Source organism: Aethalodelphis obliquidens, unplaced genomic scaffold, assembly GCF_003676395.1.
Source record: "Aethalodelphis obliquidens isolate GAN/ISIS:26980383/991018 unplaced genomic scaffold, ASM367639v1 scaffold17, whole genome shotgun sequence".
Lineage (NCBI taxonomy): Eukaryota > Metazoa > Chordata > Mammalia > Artiodactyla > Delphinidae > Aethalodelphis > Aethalodelphis obliquidens.
The window spans coordinates 9,423,936-9,442,525 of record NW_020837961.1 but is presented as its reverse complement, the minus strand read 5'-3'; the positions used below and the strand labels follow the sequence as shown (position 1 = coordinate 9,442,525).

The 18,590-nt window shown below is 34.1% G+C and overlaps 1 protein-coding gene across 3 annotated transcripts in view; it reads right to left on the bottom strand.

The window, feature by feature from the left end:
- The window catches only part of CCSER1 (coiled-coil serine rich protein 1), a 1,259,722-nt gene that overhangs the window by 736,023 nt on the left and 505,109 nt on the right, over window positions 1-18,590 (bottom strand). For all 3 annotated transcript variants that reach the window (XM_027116919.1, XM_027116920.1, XM_027116921.1), the window contains exon 7: window positions 9,873-9,950. In XM_027116919.1, coding sequence (XP_026972720.1) covers window positions 9,873-9,950 — 78 coding nt within the window. The remainder of the gene's footprint in view (window positions 1-9,872; window positions 9,951-18,590) is intronic.

Below are 18,590 nucleotides of genomic sequence, written 5' to 3'. Positions count from 1 at the left end.
AAAAAAGAGGGGATATGTGTATTCAATATATATGTATAACTGGTTCACTTTGTTGTACAGCAGACACTAACACAACATTGTAAAGCAACTATACTCTAATAAAAAATAAATTAAAAATAAAATAAAATAAGTGAATAACAACAACAAAAATAAATAAAGTGATGTTCATACACTTCCCTAAACTATTAAGAATATCTTTTACTGTAGACAAGGGTAAATAGAATTTTCTGATTATTCATAATGACTATCCAACTTTTAATTTGTCATCCATATGCCAATTTTGCCCAGCAGAGTTACTACAGGTATTAGAATCTCTGACAAATTATTTATGTGTGCTTTGAAAACTGCACTGAAGAAATGTTAAATCCGTGATACAAAAAACCTCAGAACAGAATATTTGCTTGTTTTACTCACTGTATTGCATCTGTCAGCATGGCCATTTAATACCCCCATATAGTATAATTAAAACAAAGGATGTCCAATGTCTTAATAAAACACTTTAGGTCTAATATTCTTTAACCTTGTGTAGTTAGCGAAGTAAATACAATCATTTCTAAATTATTTGATGTACGGCAGAATTAACTGTACTTAATTCCTCGCACATTTTATTTTACCGCTGATATGATTCAGCTTCCAAAATTCATTTGTTATTTAAGTAAATGATTCCAAGATAGAACAGATGGAAGTCATTGCCAGATAAACTAAACTCATGCTGAGTCCACCTCTGACAGCTTCTCATATTCATGGTCCATCTCAAATGGTCACGTTAATAATGAATCACAGCCTTGGAATTTTACCTTGATTATTAATTTCTTATTTTAAAAAAAATGTGTTACAATATACTTCACACTTATAAGGTAAATCCTGAAGTGATGCAAGAGATTATATTTTAAAACAACAAAGAATAAGTGTATATGATCCAGAATGTGTATGAAATGGTAATGTTAAGATAAAAAATAACACTGGATGTACTAAACATGAGATCAACTGCTTAAATTATCATTAATAAGGATATTATCTTAAATACAGTGTTAATCCCAAGCCAATTCCAATATCTGACGTCTTCATTAAATGTTAAAAGAAATCTTGTTAATATTGCTGTGCAGAGCAATGACTGCCACATCCGCTATTATCTCACATCAAGGTTTTCTAGACACTCGGGAGCAACAGGTATTGAGGAACAGAGCACACTGCTGACATCAACTGTTTCCAAATAAAACTGCCCTGGCATCTTGTCGGCAGACAGAACATGTATTTCAGTGACGCCAATCCACTCTTAAGTGGGTCCCCAAACCAAAGTTGAGGTCATAATGATTCAGTTTCTTAAAATTCATTTTCTATCAAGAAATACATAAAGTTGTTTTTATTTCCCCAAATTTCAAGGCTTTTATTGGCTTTAGAATTTTGCTAGCAGTAATTCAATATCCTGTCTTTTATGTACAAACTAATCCAGACCTTTTCACATTGTGTACCTGAATTCTTTCCTCCAATGTTCTGTACCTGTATTCTAAATTCAAGCTTTTCCTAGAAAATCCTCACTTTTGCCAATATGAAATACCATCAAAATCTATGTATCTTGTAGTTTTCTGGAGCTCTTTTTTTTTTTTTTTTTTTTTTTTTTGCCATACGCGGGCCTCTCACTGTTGTGGTCTCTCCCGTTGCGGAGCACAGGCTCCGGACGCGCAGGCTCAGCGGCCATGGCTCACGGGCCCAGCCCCTCCACGGCATGTGGGATCTTCCCGGACCGGGGCACGAACCCGTGTCCCCTGCATCGGCAGGCGCACTCCCAACCACTGCGCCACCAGGGAAGCCCTGGAGCTCTTTTTAACTCAATGATATAAACAGTGGATCCCTGAATTCGGTTTTCCAAGGTCATCTCTAACAGATGCTGAGTAAATCTGGTCCACTAAATATGTCAAAGGGACTTTGTGACCACAGTAAGCAGAGTATGGCCCAATGCTCTGAAAGTATGCTAAAATAAAGCTTTATACCATGAAAGTTTTCTCTCATTACCACATGGAGAACTCAAAAAAGTTAGGAGAAATCTAAGGCAGCAACCTATGCAAAGATGAAGAAATTCAATGAGATTTACATTTAAGGAATAAAATGAATGTGTGACCTGTGGATGGGGTGGGAGGGTGTATGCCATTATTTTTAGCATGTATTAATGTTGACAAGTTCTATATCTTGGACATGCCTTACTGAAACCATTTGGATAGTGTGTGAGAAGGATTTGACAGCAATATAAAGCTAGCAAGCGACATGAAAGTATTTGCTTATTATTTCCATTATTTTTTTTTCCCCTTGAGGTCTGCTATGTCTGAGAGATACTGCATACCTTTTAAGAAAAATTAAAATTTGTTTTGGCTTTAATTTATGTAAAAGTAATTTTCATTTATTTTAAAATGATTTTACTTGATTTATCAGGATATACAATTATTATTTTTCTTTCCAGTGAATATTCATAATACATCAGTGATGCTGTCTGCAAAAGTTAAATAATAGATACAGTGTTTATTCAAAATTTATCTTGACAAAACCAGAAGGAAAAACGTTAACATAAAATAATACTATATAGACATAATATAGAAAGTATTGTTTGGTAGTTGTTATTTCAATTTTCCTCTCAGTGTTTATAATCAAGGCTTTAGTAAAATATTTTTATAGCCATGATTCTTTGATATTCTCAACCACAAGGTTTTAAGGACTATAAGTTAATTCAAATATGGTGACATTCAACTGAAGTTTCCAAATTTAATGGAAATTAAAACAGCATTGGAAAATATACTCAAATAAGTGCACAGATGCATATATGTAAACATTTAAGGAAATCTCTCATTTCCTATTTCATTCCCTCAAATCCAAACTCCCTCACACATCACTGAGAATTTAATAGCACTGAAAACTGGATCAATAAAGGAATATCACATATTTATATGGTAGATTAAAAATTGCTCCAAATCCTTGTCATTCCCCATCAAGAGGTGCAATTTATTTTTCCTTTCCTCGAGTCAAGGTTGGCCTTGGGTTCAGGAAAGAATTAACATAGCAGTCTTGAGTCTGTCTGTTATGGGCTGAATTTTTGTCCCCTCAAAATTTGCAGGTCGGAGTTTCAACCCCCAGGACCTCAGAATGTAACCGTATTTGGATACAAGGTCTTTAAAGAGATGTTAAAATGAGGCCACGGTGGTGGTGGGATGGGGGGTGAGGGCTCTAATCCACTATGACTGGTGTCCTTATGAAAAGAGGAAGAGACCCCAGGGTGTGCATGCACAGAGAAGACTCTGTTAATCGCTACATCATGATACCTATTTATTTGCAACATCAGAAAGATAGCAAAAGAGGTAAAAATAGGAAAATATAGAGAACCTTAGAATCAGGGATAATCTTTGATATTGCTCTTTGTTGATATCCCACATACAATCTATTAACAAATCCTGATGACTCACACTCAAAATGTATCTAAAATCCCACCAGTGTTTATTAGCCTGTCAACATTTACCACGCCATCTCTTACCTATAGGAGCTTTGCCTTCCTTCTTCTACCATGTCCTTTTGCTGCCTACGTCTACACGGAAATCAGAGTAACAGTTTTGAAATAAAGTCTGATTATGTCATTCTTTTTTCCCAAAACACTCCAGTGGTTTCCCATCTCAGGCAATGTAAGATTCCAAGTCTTTAACACGGTCTACAAGGCCCTTCATGATCTGGTTTCTCTCTGACTTGATCTTTTATTACCTGCACACTCATTCACTCTGCTCCAGCCACAATGTCACTCTTGCCGATCCTAAAAAGGTCAAATGTTCCCCTGCCTCACGGCTTTTGCACTTGTCCTCAAGCCTCTTCCCATAGAGAGATGAGTGGCTTTCTCTTGTTTTTCATTTTAGTCTCTGCTAAACCATCTCCTAATCAGAGTAACCTTCTTTGACCATCCTTTTTGAAACAGCAACATACTTTAAAGTCACTTCCTATCTTCCAAATCCTGCTTTATTTTTCATTATAGCATTTATCATCCCTACCTGACATGCTATATATTTATTCTTTTGCTGTGTATCACTCCTCACTAGAACCCAAATACCATGAAAGCAGGAATTCAGTCTGTGCTGTTTACATTGAAGCACCAGCGTCTAGAACATTATCAAGCACGTGGTAGGTATTTTATAAATTGAGTCATCAACAGATGAATGAATGAATAGATGGCCTAGTCAAAAACTAACCAAAAATGCAGAATATACCATTTTGGGCTCTTTCTGGGACAACCAAAAAGTGAATTCCAATAATAAAAAGAGACCATTAAATTCAGTAAATGAAAAACAACAATAAACACACAAAAAAATCTCAACCAATGCAGGATATGCAACAGATGATGTTATGAGGTCACACCACTATCTGACTCCACTCCCTCAGAGCCTCCAAATGTGTTCTTTTCCACTATGGTGTTTTTAGACCAAATAAAGTGACACTACTTAGTATATTGATGTTATATAAAGAGTAAAATATCAATAGTGCTTTGTTCACAATGAGGTTTTTCCCAGAATCTAATGTGATTAAATAATGTTCCTTCAGTGGAGATTGTATTTAGAAAGTTACCAGGTTAATGCACAGGAGGAGGTTTGGGGAATTAAAGAAAAATATACTGTGGTGTGTTCCTGATAAAAAGATACCATACATCCTATGGTTACACAAATTATTATGTATTCCTTTTTTCCAAGTAATGTTTTATGTATATTTACCAGTTTCCCCTTAAGACAAATTCATTATATTAACTTCTTCTCCCTCATAATTGATAAACATTTCCATTAATCATTTTTCATGAGAGGAAACTGATATATGAGCTCATCTGAATACTCGAGGGTATAAAATAAGTAGCATGCCTTCTAGGAATGAATATTAAACATTATTCTTCATCAAAGTAAAGACTTTATATTTCTACTCTCACATTTAGAAATGAAGTACAAGGAGTTGAGTGGAAATATTTCTGTTTCATGTTATTTCTAATATATAGAACTTTCTTGCTTTACACTAACGGATATCTCTGTAAAAAAAAGATTGGTTAAAACATATACTGTTTGCTATGTGCTATTCTAAGCACTTTCTATTTAATAACTTGTTTAACCTTATAAGAACACAATGAAGAAGCAATTGCTATTGTTCCCATTTTACAGATGGAGAAATTGAGACACAAAGTAACTGGCTCACAGTTATAAAAATAGAAAGTGGCAGAACTGGGATTTGATCCTAGGAAGTCTCTTAACTAGGCTACACTGCCTCTAATGTTCCCAACTCTCTTTTCTGCTTTCTTAAAAAAATATATTGTTCTTAAAATAGAAATAAGTGGTCATTATAGAAACTATAGGAAAAAAATTTATAGTCCATCTAAATGGTTGATTGTAGATAACTGTATATTTTCTGGGGTTTTTTTCCCTACTCAGTATTTATTTTATATAATTGAGAGCAAACTATGTGTGTTACTACATGTTACTAAGTCCTGAGTTTAGGCTCTATGGTCAAGTGGATCATAACATCCCCACATTGGCTAGCAGGATAAAATTTTTGAGACCTTCATGTATTTCTCTATTTCTTCCTCTGTGTCCCTTGCTTAAATAAGGGAGATGAAGAAAAGTAGTCAGAGAACCTTGGAATTCCATAGGAGAGGAGACCCAGGAAAGAGCCCAGCACCACTCTGTGTCAGCTCCTGGGGAAGATGGCTGGACTTCAGGGAGGGTGGCTCCACTGTGCATTCTAGGCACTGGATACCCAAGCACCTTACACATGCCAGGAACCCACTAACAGAGAGAAGCAGCAGTCAATGGGGTCACGAAGGCAATGGGTGATTTTTATTTTCAGACTTTGACTGAAGATTGGTGCATGGAGGACAGTCTTGGTGCACTTTTGAAACAATGTCTAAAGAAAAGGCAAATTGAATTTGTTTCTTTCCTGTTGGCTTTATCACAGGATAAGGATAAAGAATAAGGCAGGATAATACCTGTGTCTAACTTATGCAATCAAAAAAGATGCTTTCTGGAGGAAAAGGGATTAAGATCTAGCCATCAGGCTTCATTGAAGAACAAATAAATTTAAAAATATGTGATGAATGTGGTTGGCAAAAAGAACATGGCCCATAATCAAGTGTACTATTAACGGAGGGGTCAGGAACAATGAGCCAGCTTTAGCTTCAAGAATGTTAGTTCCAGGAATGGATGGAGGCTGTAATACCTGTGTATACACAAATAAATTAAAAGCGTCATCCTACTAAAGAACAGTAATATTTGATGGCCCCAAAGCATTTTTGGTGTGGTACATCTGACTGAGGCCACAAAGGAAGAGACAAGGCAGATGAAGGAAATCAGGGAGAATGGCAGAGGGAACAGGTAGAATAGGGTAGAATGGGCACATCAAAATTAACAATGTCAACTTGGTTATTCTACAGAAAAACATAAAACTTTTAATTAACAGTTAAGCAGTCTACTCCCTTTTTCCTTATATCAAAGTCTCACTTAGATCAATTAACTTGCACTATTATGATTCTATTATGGCTGTTTAATAAAATATTGTTTCCACCCATGTGAAATTAGTTATCCCTTGGCCTTTCCATAATAATGTAGTGGCATATGTGTCAGACCACATATGTATATATTTTATGGAATGCTGAAAACTCTATTAAAAAATTGAACTCTATTAAAAAATTTGTCCTTTGTTTCCAAATATATGTCCATAACAATAGTCTGCATAATTATAAAAACCTGGACTCCTAGAAACTTCTCAGTAACAAGAGTCTGACTGGGAAATCTGTGAGTTTATTACCTGTGGTATAGGTGGAGGATTGTGAATTATACATCTTTTTATATGAAGGGGTTCACTCAAAAGCTTTCACTGCCAGGTGTGAACAGGGAATGGTGACTGTGGTGAACTGGTATCCATGTACCCTGTCCAGATGGAGAAACCCTACTTATCTCTGATCAGTCAGTTCTATCTGAAAGAAAGGCAGTTTCCTAGATCTTGCAATTTATTAAGAGAAGACTAGATGGATTTTTGTGAGAACTGTCCTCATTTTTGAAAGACTAAACCAAACAAAACACTATGGCAATGGGTTTTAAATGGTAAGGGTAAGAAATTTAGCACAAGGTGAACTGTTCTGTAAGGGAATAGAGTCGTGAGTAAGCATACAGGGCTTGGGCTATTTTTAAGAGCTGATCTGGTTTTGTTTAAAAATTAAATTGAAGTATGTACTCCAGTACTAGTAGTGCCAAAAAATAGTCTTATTATGGAAAAGAAGCATCTGGTGCCAAACAAAATTTAATTGTCATCTTTGATTCTTGTATCTCCAGAGCTTAACATACCTCTCTTGACCCCTTGGGTAAGTCTCCAGGATACTACCAGTTTTCTACTACCTTAAATTTAATAGATCCCACTGTGGTACATTCCTATTGATAGCCAATTTCTCATCTAACATTCAAGTCAATAATATAGGTAGAGATATTAGTGGGAAGGTAATTATTAGGGATTTAAAAAATATATTACATACCATTTGTCATTATGTCAAATGGTATGGTTAAAATAAATTTAATCTGAATGTCATTCTGAAGATAACCTTTAAAGGAAAGCATTTACTTGGATAAACACTTGAGCCAAAACAGGATATCTTCCTCCAACTGTTATATGAGTGCTTCCAAAATAGACCAAGAAAAGGATGGAATACTTTCTTTTATTAACCTAATTATTTCCCAGAAGAAAAGGTATAATTAAGTCTCTCAACCGGCCACCAAAGCTTATCTTTCAAAAGCCTTCCTTGTCTAATATTAGGGCAGATGGTTACGGAATTGGGTGCTGAAATCACTGTCTTAGAAAATACAACTAAAGTATCAAAGGTGATTGATCTTATTTTATTCTTGGGGAGTAAAAAAAAAAAAGATAATCAATTTTTTTTCTAGTTAACCGTGTTGGTCAAATATCAAAAATTTAAATAAAGTTTCGGACATAAATGAATTAAAATTGCAAGATTTTTCAGGGTATCATCGGAAAACTCAATGTCTTCCGTGTTTTTTTGTTTTCAACAAATTTTTTTGCAATTAAAATGTACTATACTGCTAAGGTACATCTCAAAATAGTTTCTGTATATTTTGTGTTTATATAAGGATAAATAAGAATTCTATTAATCATTTATATGACAACAATTTATAAACTAAAAATAAAAGAAGCAAATGCAGGAGTTGTATAATTTGTAACCTTAATTTTAGATACTTCTAAATACTAGTGGATGTTTCTATATCTGTTAAAATTGTTTTGAAAAAATATAAATAATATTCCTATCACAGAAGAAGTAAATTAAGAGGTACTATAACTATATTGGTTAGCAAAAGCCAATATTATATATTATAAGCACTTGGAAGTTTTAACTGCATATTTACACATTAACACAGGAAAAATATTGATCTCTTAGAACAAGTCAGAGAAACTAACTAAAATAATTATATTTATATTAGCTTTATGTCAGCAGATTTTGGAATATATCTGACGTTTCCTTTTAACCCTGTTAAAAAATACATTAATTTTCAAGGAGGGTAGTCATTATCAGCATATTAAAAAGAGAAAATGGTTTCTAGAGATGCTGTGAGAATTCAGTTAAAAACTTTTTAAAAATATGATTTTTCTTTAAATTTTGTCCCATCTACCATAAGATGGAATATTAAGGAATACTAAACTTTGAAACATTAGTATTATTTTCTCCTTTTGTTGTAGAATGATAAAATATTTCTCAATAAATGATATAATCAGAATTCTATTTAGTATTTAACAATTCTCTGACATAAATGAGCCTTTAACAATTATTATTGTCTATCATTAAGCCACAAAGCACCTATAATTAGAAAACTAAAGACCCACGATGGAATTTATAACCTTCTATTATTTTCATTTTAACAATAGAGCAAATATTGTGTATACGGAAATCCACATCAGTCACTGTACTAGATGTAAGCAATATGAAGTTGAATAAGATTTTGTCTTCATATGAAAAACAATGACAAAGTTATGATAAAATACAAATCATCATAACCCCCCCAAATATGTTCACCTGTCTTTAAACTAAACTGAAACCATTGCACATAAGTGTATCATCCCAACTTTCCAAGTTTTTTTTTTTCTTTCCCATGATCTTAAGGAGTCCCTTTATTTACAATAATCCTAAAGAAATCCAAAAATCTCTGGTACACATATAAAATAGCTGATTTACAAGCTTTGGCTTAAAGAGAAACATCTAATCTTAAATAGCAAAACAAGAAGATGACTTCATATTTGTAATGTATACAGACTCCCAAACTGAAGAATTCTGCTAATCATACTTAGAGTATTTACTTAAATATTTTAAAAATGCAGTGTTTGGAGGAATGATTCCATATGTTAATTTTTTATTTCTACCATTAATTTGTAAAGAACACACAATTAATTAATTATGACCTAGAGTCATCAATGAAAATTCAACCAGCTAATGAAAGTTTAACTACTCAATGAGTGCTGAATAATTCATTCCAACTTATTGCTTAAATTAATATAAATACAAGATTTGAAACCTATAATTCATGTGACATCAAAATATTACAATGAAATTACTGTCTCTTACATGCAAGGCAAACAATGTGTTATATAAAGTATCAATTTCTATTCAAACTCTACCTTTATTTAGTAAGTAGAATGACAACAGACAAAACAACAACAAAATTTTAACATCTGAAACAAGATCCTTATGAACTAAAGCAGTTAACCTCACCATCTATGCCTGAACTACCTATTTTACTATAGTAAAATAAATATTTTTTAAAGATCCTAAAAGTATTGTAAACAATTATTAAAAATGTTTGCAATTTATTTTTTACCTTGAAAGGCGATGGCTCTTCAGTAAGAGGACTAACAGGAAGTGAAGTGGTGCTACTTGCTGGGCTCATATCTGTACTCTACAAGAAAAACAAAATTGAATTAGAGAGATACTTTTTTGTAGTCAATTTTTATTATTCCTAGTTTAGAACCTAACTCTTCTTGTTAAAATAAAAAACAAATATATAAGTGAAAATGGATGTAGAAAAATTCAAATTATTATTGTATAATGAATCATTCCTTATTTAGAAATAATGAAGAAATTAATCAAATTATCACTTCTCAATTTGCATTTCAAGTGTATTTTATTAAATATAATAACCATCTTTTATGTTAGGATGGTATCTAGTATTATATTTGCTTAACATATTACCTTTTTTTGATAATTAAACTATACCTATAATGGTTCACTATGGTGCTATTTCAATGTCTTTCAGGCTGATTTTCAAATATGTGTTATTCATATTTTCCTTTTATGGAGATTTGAGTCATTGTACCCAGTTTTTAATTCATGATGAAAAGCATATCTGCCATTAATTTACAATTGCAAAATGAAGAAATATTAAATTCTAAAAATTCCCATATTCATAGCTCTTGACAAACTTTATTATATTCAGCTAAATAAAAATTTAAGGACAAAAGATTTACACAAATATAAGAGAATTATCAGAATGTTGCTAATGCTGTTCTTCTGGTCCTTTAAAAATGTAATCAATTAAAACTTAAGTAGGAGATTAGCCTATATAAAGAGATGCGTGTTAGAAGCTTGTCATTATTTTTTTCTAAAAGCAAGAAAAAGATATTGATAATAGGCAGCAACAGAAGTTATTTTACTATGCTCTCAACTCATTCTCTCAGAGGAATTCTTCCATTTAAGTAGATAAGCAAACAAAACATTGAAAAAAAAATACACACCTACATTTTTTCAGTTCCATTTCCAAATGTACATGGACACAAATACAGAAAAACTTTCAGTAAAGATTAAAGCAAAAACATGAATTAACCTTGATTGAGATAAGGGAACAAGTAGACAAGTTTGGCTGCCAAATTCTAACAAAAGAATACATTCAAAGAATACATGCTGCAGTTGCTACAAATTCTTAGTGTCTCTTTCTACTCAAATATTATTTTCAATTCACTTGATTCAGGTGCACAATAACCTGGACACATTTTAAATATCCATTAAAGTAGGATTACTTCTGACTGTCTATTCCAGAAACAATGGATATGAACTATAAATATAGGACCCAAGATACTCAGTATAATATTTTATACAACGTGTACCTTCTTTAGAAATTGACATAAGCCTGAACATTGAGTTAAAATGTCTAAAGGAGGAAATTAGATAAAAACTGAACAATAATCTACTAAAGGAAACAGGAAAATACAGGCACCAGATAACTGAGGTGAGTTACTTACTGACTAATTTCTAAATATATTCAGAGCTTCTTGGCCATTTATTAGATCAAAATCAGGAAATATTCTGAACTTCTGACTTTCACTATCTGATTACATGATGTAATGGGGAAACAAAGAGGTTTTCTTAGGAATCAATTTACTGAAGGATTTTAACATAAGAAATGAGTAAAACATTTCTGGAGAAATAGAAAAACAAGACTCTTGAGCTGTTCCTCTCATCATTAGCTTTTTCATGAGAAATTAAGCAAGTGATAGAGCACAGTTCATATGTAGTTGAATTATCTGATATTTTCCTAAAATACTGACATTCTGCATAGCATATTAAAGTATTATGTCCTTAAAAATCATATTCAGGAGACAGAGATGACATTCAGTTACAAAAATTTGAAAGCCTGGATCAGACGAAGGTTTTTTTAACTTCCATAAGAAGATGAGCTCAAAATAAAGCTTCATGGTTAACTTCTTTAAGGGTTAAGGTCTCCCACAACTTCCCAGAAATAAATGTGTCATTCTAAGCACTATAGAGAGCAGACTCTAAAATTTGCATCATGTAACCTTGATTATTTGAATATCATTCTTAGAGAAAACTTTGTTCTCACTTTAACTTTCAAATCTATCTTATAGTGTGACATTTTAATTCCATTGCTCTTAGGAAATCTTGAGAAAAGTGTTTTAAAAAAGCAAATCAATCTTATATGACAACATCTGATAAACTGCATTTAATTATCAAGTTGAGAAATACATGGCAAAAAATAGGATAAAAAATCTTCACTTTCAGCTTTTTATCCCATTTGTGTTTCAGTGATCTGTAATTTAGGTGTCATTCCAATTTATTCACCCTTTAGATAAAATACTATAGTAAATCCTTCAGATAAGTCTTATCCATACTTCATATTTTAAATCATTTACCCTTTCATTCAATGGCAGCAATACCAGTGTGTGTTCTTTCATAACTTTCTTCATAAATTATTTTTTTATAATTATGCCTTCATTTGCTTTTAATATATTTTAGAGACTTTGGAAATGGTCCTTTCACAATAACGTGAAAGCAAATCCCATGGGAATATGGAAAAGGTATTCTTCAAAAGAAGCAAATCATCCCAACAGAAGGAATCTCCTTAATGCTCATATGACACATTTGGGTTTTCTGACCCTTTGGAGACTGCACGAGACATTCTTGACAGGCTATAAAAAAACACGATCCTAATTCTTACTGTCTGAGTGTAGTAAAACTTGGTTTTCTGGTTCTAAGTCCAATAAATGTGTGCTTCATTCCAACATTAGGTGATTAAATAAACATGAACCTAGCATTGTTCCTTCACGTAAAATGTTATTTTATACAAATTAGTAGACTTTCCCCCTTTCTATTTCTATCCCAAGTATGCTAAGTTCTCTTTTATTTTCTTCCAAATTGAGCTTAACATTAAGTAAGATCTTTAAGTTCAATAATAAAATCTAGCCAAGTATTTCCTTTGAGCATATCAGAGTTATTCTCGTGAATATCACCCTCCTCTCATGCATACTGCTCTTCAGAATTCTTTCTGCTCATTAGTTTTGAAGATACTACTCACTTTGTTGTTGTTTTTAGAATATAATTTCCCTAAATTTGCAAACTCTTCCCTCATCTCCAACCTCTTTTTCTTTAAATCAACTTTATTTCTTTAAATCAACATACCTATACTAAAATGCAACTTTTCAAAATATATAGCCAGATGAGATTTGACGAATGTACTCACATGTATAACTACCACCGAAATCAAAATATAGAACATTCTCATTACCTCAAATGTTCCCGCACGTTCCTTTGCATGCAAGCACCTCCCACCCACCCAATCCATGGTCCCAGGCAACAATGATAAGCTATATGCTATAGGTTAGTTTTTCCTTCCCTAGAATTTCATAGGAAGGGAAATATATTAATATGAATTTGTTTAGGCCCAGCTCCTTTCACTCAGCAAAATTATTCTGAAATTCGTCATATCATATTGTTGCATGTTTCCATCCTTTTAAATGTTGTGTAGTATTTAGCAGAGGCCACAACTCATTTATCCAATCACCTGTTGCTAGAATTTGCATTGCTTCCAGTTTGGGGGTATTGGGAATACAGCCATACTGAGTGCTTTTGTAGATATCTTTATGTGGATGTATGTTTTCGTTTCTCTTGGATAAATACCTACTGGTGCAATTACTTGCTTCCTACGGTAAATTTATATCTGGCATTATGTTAGCTTTATAAGAAACTGACAAATGTTTTCCAAAATGCAATAGTTTGTACTTTCATTTGCATTGTATCTCATAAACACTGGTATTTAGTTTAGTTTTGTTTTTTTTAATTTTAGCCATCCCATGGGTCTGTAGTGGTAGCTCACTGCGGCTTTAACTTTCATTTCCAGGGATGACAAATGATGCCGAGCATCTGTTCATGCGCCTACTGACCATTAGTAAGTATATCTTGTTTTGTGAAACGTCTGTTCAAAGATTTTGCCTATTCTTCTCTTTCACTGGGTTGTTTGAATACAAATCCTTTGTCATATATATTTATTATTATACTTATTATAAATATTTTCACCCAGTTTGGGCTTGCCTCTTCATTTTCTTAACAGTGTCTACAAAAGGACCAATGCTTTCCATCTTATTTGCCGTTTTGTTTGTTTTTTATAGTTTATACTTTTCTGGTGTTTTTCCTAAGAAATCTTGTCCTACTTCAAGTTCACAAAGATTTTCATGTATGTTTTCTTCTACCATCCTTTCAGATCAACATATGATGGCCAAAAACACAACAGAGTTAGGATTCTATTCTTTGAAAATATTTTTGCAATTACTTGGTGTTTAATGAGCATTAAGTAACCTTAATATTTGTACTGTACACATTCTAGTACAAAGATTTTCAGAGATTAGTTTGTATTTTATCAAGTAACCTCAGACACTTTAGCCAATCTCATATCTTAGATGGGAATCTAACGGTTACTAGTGCCTTAATGATACTTTAATTACAACACACCTAAACACTGAAATATTAACTGCTTGTGGGTGTGTTGTGGAAGGGGAGAAAGTCTTTGCTAAAGTATTGACAATTTAAAATTAATATACAAGACTCTCCTCAGAGTGGGTGATTATGGAACTTCCTGGACAGATGGATGGCAGAAGGAGAGATATAAGCTTTAAGTGTGAAGGAGAATAGTAATGCCAAGAAGAGCAGTGTATCTATCATCTCCTACTGTTGACTCATCTTTGACTCTGAGGAAAACGAGGGCACAAGTGGAAATAAAACGAGCTTTTTAAAATAAAATTCTAAGAAACAAGATAGGAATATTCCCCTCTTTCTTAAATTTCTCAATGGAATAGAAATTTAAGCACATAGAGAGGTTTTGCCAACACCATGCCACTTTGGCATACTAAGAGCTGCCACACGGGGCTTCCCTGGTGGCGCAGTGCTTGAGAGTCCGCCTGCCGATGCAGGGGACACGGGTTCGTGCCCCGGTCCGGGAAGATCCCACATGCCGCGGAGCAGCTGGGCCCGTGAGCCATGGCCGCTGAGCCTGCGCGTCCGGAGCCTGTGCTCCACAACGGGAGGGGCCACAACAGTGAGAGGCCCGCGTACCGCAAAAAATAAAATATAAAAAAATAAAAAGAGCTGCCACACAATATTGGTGAAGAATAAGTATTAACAAATTTAAATGAAAATGACACGAGACAAGAGGAAAACAATGGCAGGGAGCTGAATAGACCTTTTCTTGGCTCCAATGAGATGGCTCATAAAAAATCTATGAATAATTAGGGGCAACTTATCAAGAGGCTGGAAATAGCAGATAAATGACCTCAGTGAAATCCTCAGTCTCAAGTATCCTGGTACCAACTCTGACTACCAACCTAGTACTTTATCAACATTGATGTCAGAATTACTAGAAGTTATTGCTGAGAAAAAACAAATAAAGTTAAGCTTATTGAAAAAAAAAAAAATCAGGGGGCTTCCCTGGTGGCGCAGTGGTTGAGAGTCCACCTCCCGATGCAGGGGACACGGGTTCGTGCCCCGGTCCGGGAAGATCCCACATGCCGCGGAGCGGCTGGGCCCGTGAGCCATGGCCGCTGAGCCTGCGCGTCCGGAGCCTGTGCTCCGCAGTGGGAGAGGCCACAACAGTGAGAGGCCCGCGTACCGCAAAAAAAAAAAAAAAGGCCTTTAGTACAGATGCATAAGGTAAACAAAAGCTCTGGTTGAAGTTCACCTTCTTAATTTTCAAAATCTCTTCCTGTCTGATATCAATAATCAAAGACAGCTGAGAGAAACAATATCCCAATAAATGCCTGGCTCAGTGTGGAGTTAGCTTTGCTCTTAGTCCTACTCTGATGTGATCAATCCCAATTACTAATCTCATTACCTCATTGTTTTGTCACTAAACCAAAGCTAAATCAAGGCTGTGACCAAAACCCAAAGTAACCTCAATTACTAGGCTATAGCAGAGATATAAACTGGCTCATTCCCACAGGAGAAATTAGGACTTGGTACTTAGTTTGGAAATTTCAGAAATTAAATTATATCAACTCAAATAGGGGCAGGCAGGTTTTGTGGGGATGATTCAGAATAACTAAATGAATAAGAGACTGTACTTAGTCAGATATTGGCCAACATATTAACTAATAATGAAAACTAAACTTGACGTAAGAACTCAGGGTGGCAACCTATTTGAGTTCTTTCCTTTTGGTGAAGAGAACCATTCAGAAACCACATTACGGAGTGGAAGATTCGTTGTTTAGTATAAAGTTAGAAAAAAGTAGTAATTAGATTCTCTCAGAGTATGCTTTATATCAAGCTATGGTATATGTACAAAGAAACACAAATCATTTACAATCCAAGCACTTCATCCTTCGAGCAGTGCTAGAGCTTCACCATAGTGACAAAATTCATATCCTCTTATTCATTTAAAGTAATTGAAAAATCAACTACCGAAAGCACAATGACTTCATGCCAGACACACTGCAACATAATTTAAGATAGAAATAGCTAATCTGATTAACAATATATTTTTTTAAACCAGCCCATTTTTGTTGATGGTGGCATTAGTTACCTCAACAATGACTAGCTTATTAATTTTATTTTGCTTTGGTTTGCTTCAATTTTAGGAAATTGCAGTTTCAACTCATATATTCCAATTCTGGAAGTGCATATTTGAACCTCAAAGTTCCTATATAATTTCCCCAAGTTATTGTACAAATATCGTAAGGCTGAGTTCCTGTTTTTACCTATTTCTCCAAAGGAAAGAGATTCTGTCCCTGATCCCTAATCTCTAAGGCTGAATCCAAACCAACTGTTGCTAGACCTCTTTATGACTTGAATCTCCATTATCCCTCTATCTGCTTATTTTCTTGAACATTCTTCGTATGTTCTGCTGCTGCCACAAACTGAAATTATGGTCTTATTTCATTTACAACATTTAACAAGCAGTATTGAGAATCTATCACAAACTAGATTTGCGATGTATGTTTAATAAAAGTTCCTTGCCTCCAGTTATCTTAAATTCGTTAGAGGAGATAAGCAAGTGTGAAAAGTACAAACTAGAAAAAGGATTCATAAGTAAGTAGATAGGGAAGCAAACAAACAAATAAAAATCCAACTACCTAAGATAATCACTGATTAAATATGTACACACATTTTTTTCAGTCTTTTTCTGTGATATGTAATTAACTGGAATTAACGTATATTATCTATTCTAAATTTTGCCCCAAACTACATTCTCAGGATTTTTCTCGCATCAAACATTTTTCTTCAATGTACTTTACGATGAGTGAAAATACCATCATATAACTTTATTCATTTGTCATAATTTTTGCATTTTCATTTTTTTCTTTACAATTAATGCTGTGATGAGAATCATAAAACAGATCTGTGACTATTTCATTCAATAAATTTATAGAATTATAAAGTCTCAGTTAATATGCACATAATTGGCTAATTTCACATATATTATCAAATTTTCCCCCAAGGCTAATGTACTGATTTTTACTCCTAGTTGAGAAGTTTGAGTTCTAAATTTATTGTAACTTCAATAGGCATAGAGAAATATACCAGGTTATTTAACAGGCTGTGATTTACTAATTGGTTAAGTGTTAGGGGGAAAAATACATCCTTAAATTTCATTCAAATAAACTTTAAATGTATTAAAGTGCTAAATATAAAGAAAATGCAAAAGAACTTGAAGAAAATATAGGTATTATCTATCAATTATAGAATGGGCAGGGTTTTTCTAAACATAAACATAAATAAATCATAAAGTCAAAGATCTGTGACCATGTTTAATTTTCTACATTTAAAGAAAATGAAGTTATAAAGCAAATGAAGTATTTGGAAATTAAGTTTGCAGGGAACACTTATTCCTCATTCCTGGTGTTTCCTTTCATGTAGAAGGAGCTTTACTAGTGTTACACTCTCAGCTTCTCCGCCTAGCAAAGAATCGGTAAGTTTTCTTGCTGGTAAATTTGGGATGGATGAACTCGGTGTGATTGGCTCAGCTCATTCCTTTTTTTTGCTAGCTGGATCACATGCAGAGAACATGTGTTCTGTTCAACAGCTCTGCGGTAGGCTTTTTACTGCTAAGGTCCAAGTAAGAGCTTTAAGCCTCAAATCCTAAGAATTTTAACCTGGAAGTTTGTCTGCAGCTTATGGAGACTTTTCCCAAGGGCAAGGAGCCCTTTTACATTGTTGTGAGTATTAAGTGATGGTGTGTGGGATGAATAGACCTCAGCAAAGCCTCTGGGTCCCAAGAACATCAGAAAGATGATGGCCATGAGTCGTCTCGGTCAAAACACAGATGCCAGGGCCTTAGGGGTTGCAAGTTGCTGCTGGCTGACTTTGAACTACACAGAGCAGCTTTTCATGAGCAGATTTGGCTGGTATAGTATTGAACTGGAAGAAAAGATTGCCTTTCCATTCTTGGACTTTTTAAGTGTTCCGTAGGTAGGAGAATGTTGGCAGCTTTTAAACTGAAAGGCAGCTGAATTCTGTGTCTGCTATAGAGTGCTAGTAAGCTTCTAGCTTTAAATTCTGCCTGCCAGGGCTAGCACTTAAAACTTGATATATTGGCTAATGTAGTTGGCTTCTAGAATGGCCTCCAAAGATCCCTGCTTTCTTAAATTTGCACCGTTGTGTCATTCTCTCCCCTCGAGTGTGTGCTGGATTTGGTAACTCACCTGTGGTGAATAAAATGTGGCAATGCCAGGTTAAAAGAAATTCAGAAAGGCAAGCATGGAAGCAGAAAGACCACTTAGAAGGTGATTGTAATATGTTGAGAGCTGATGGTGGTTTGGAC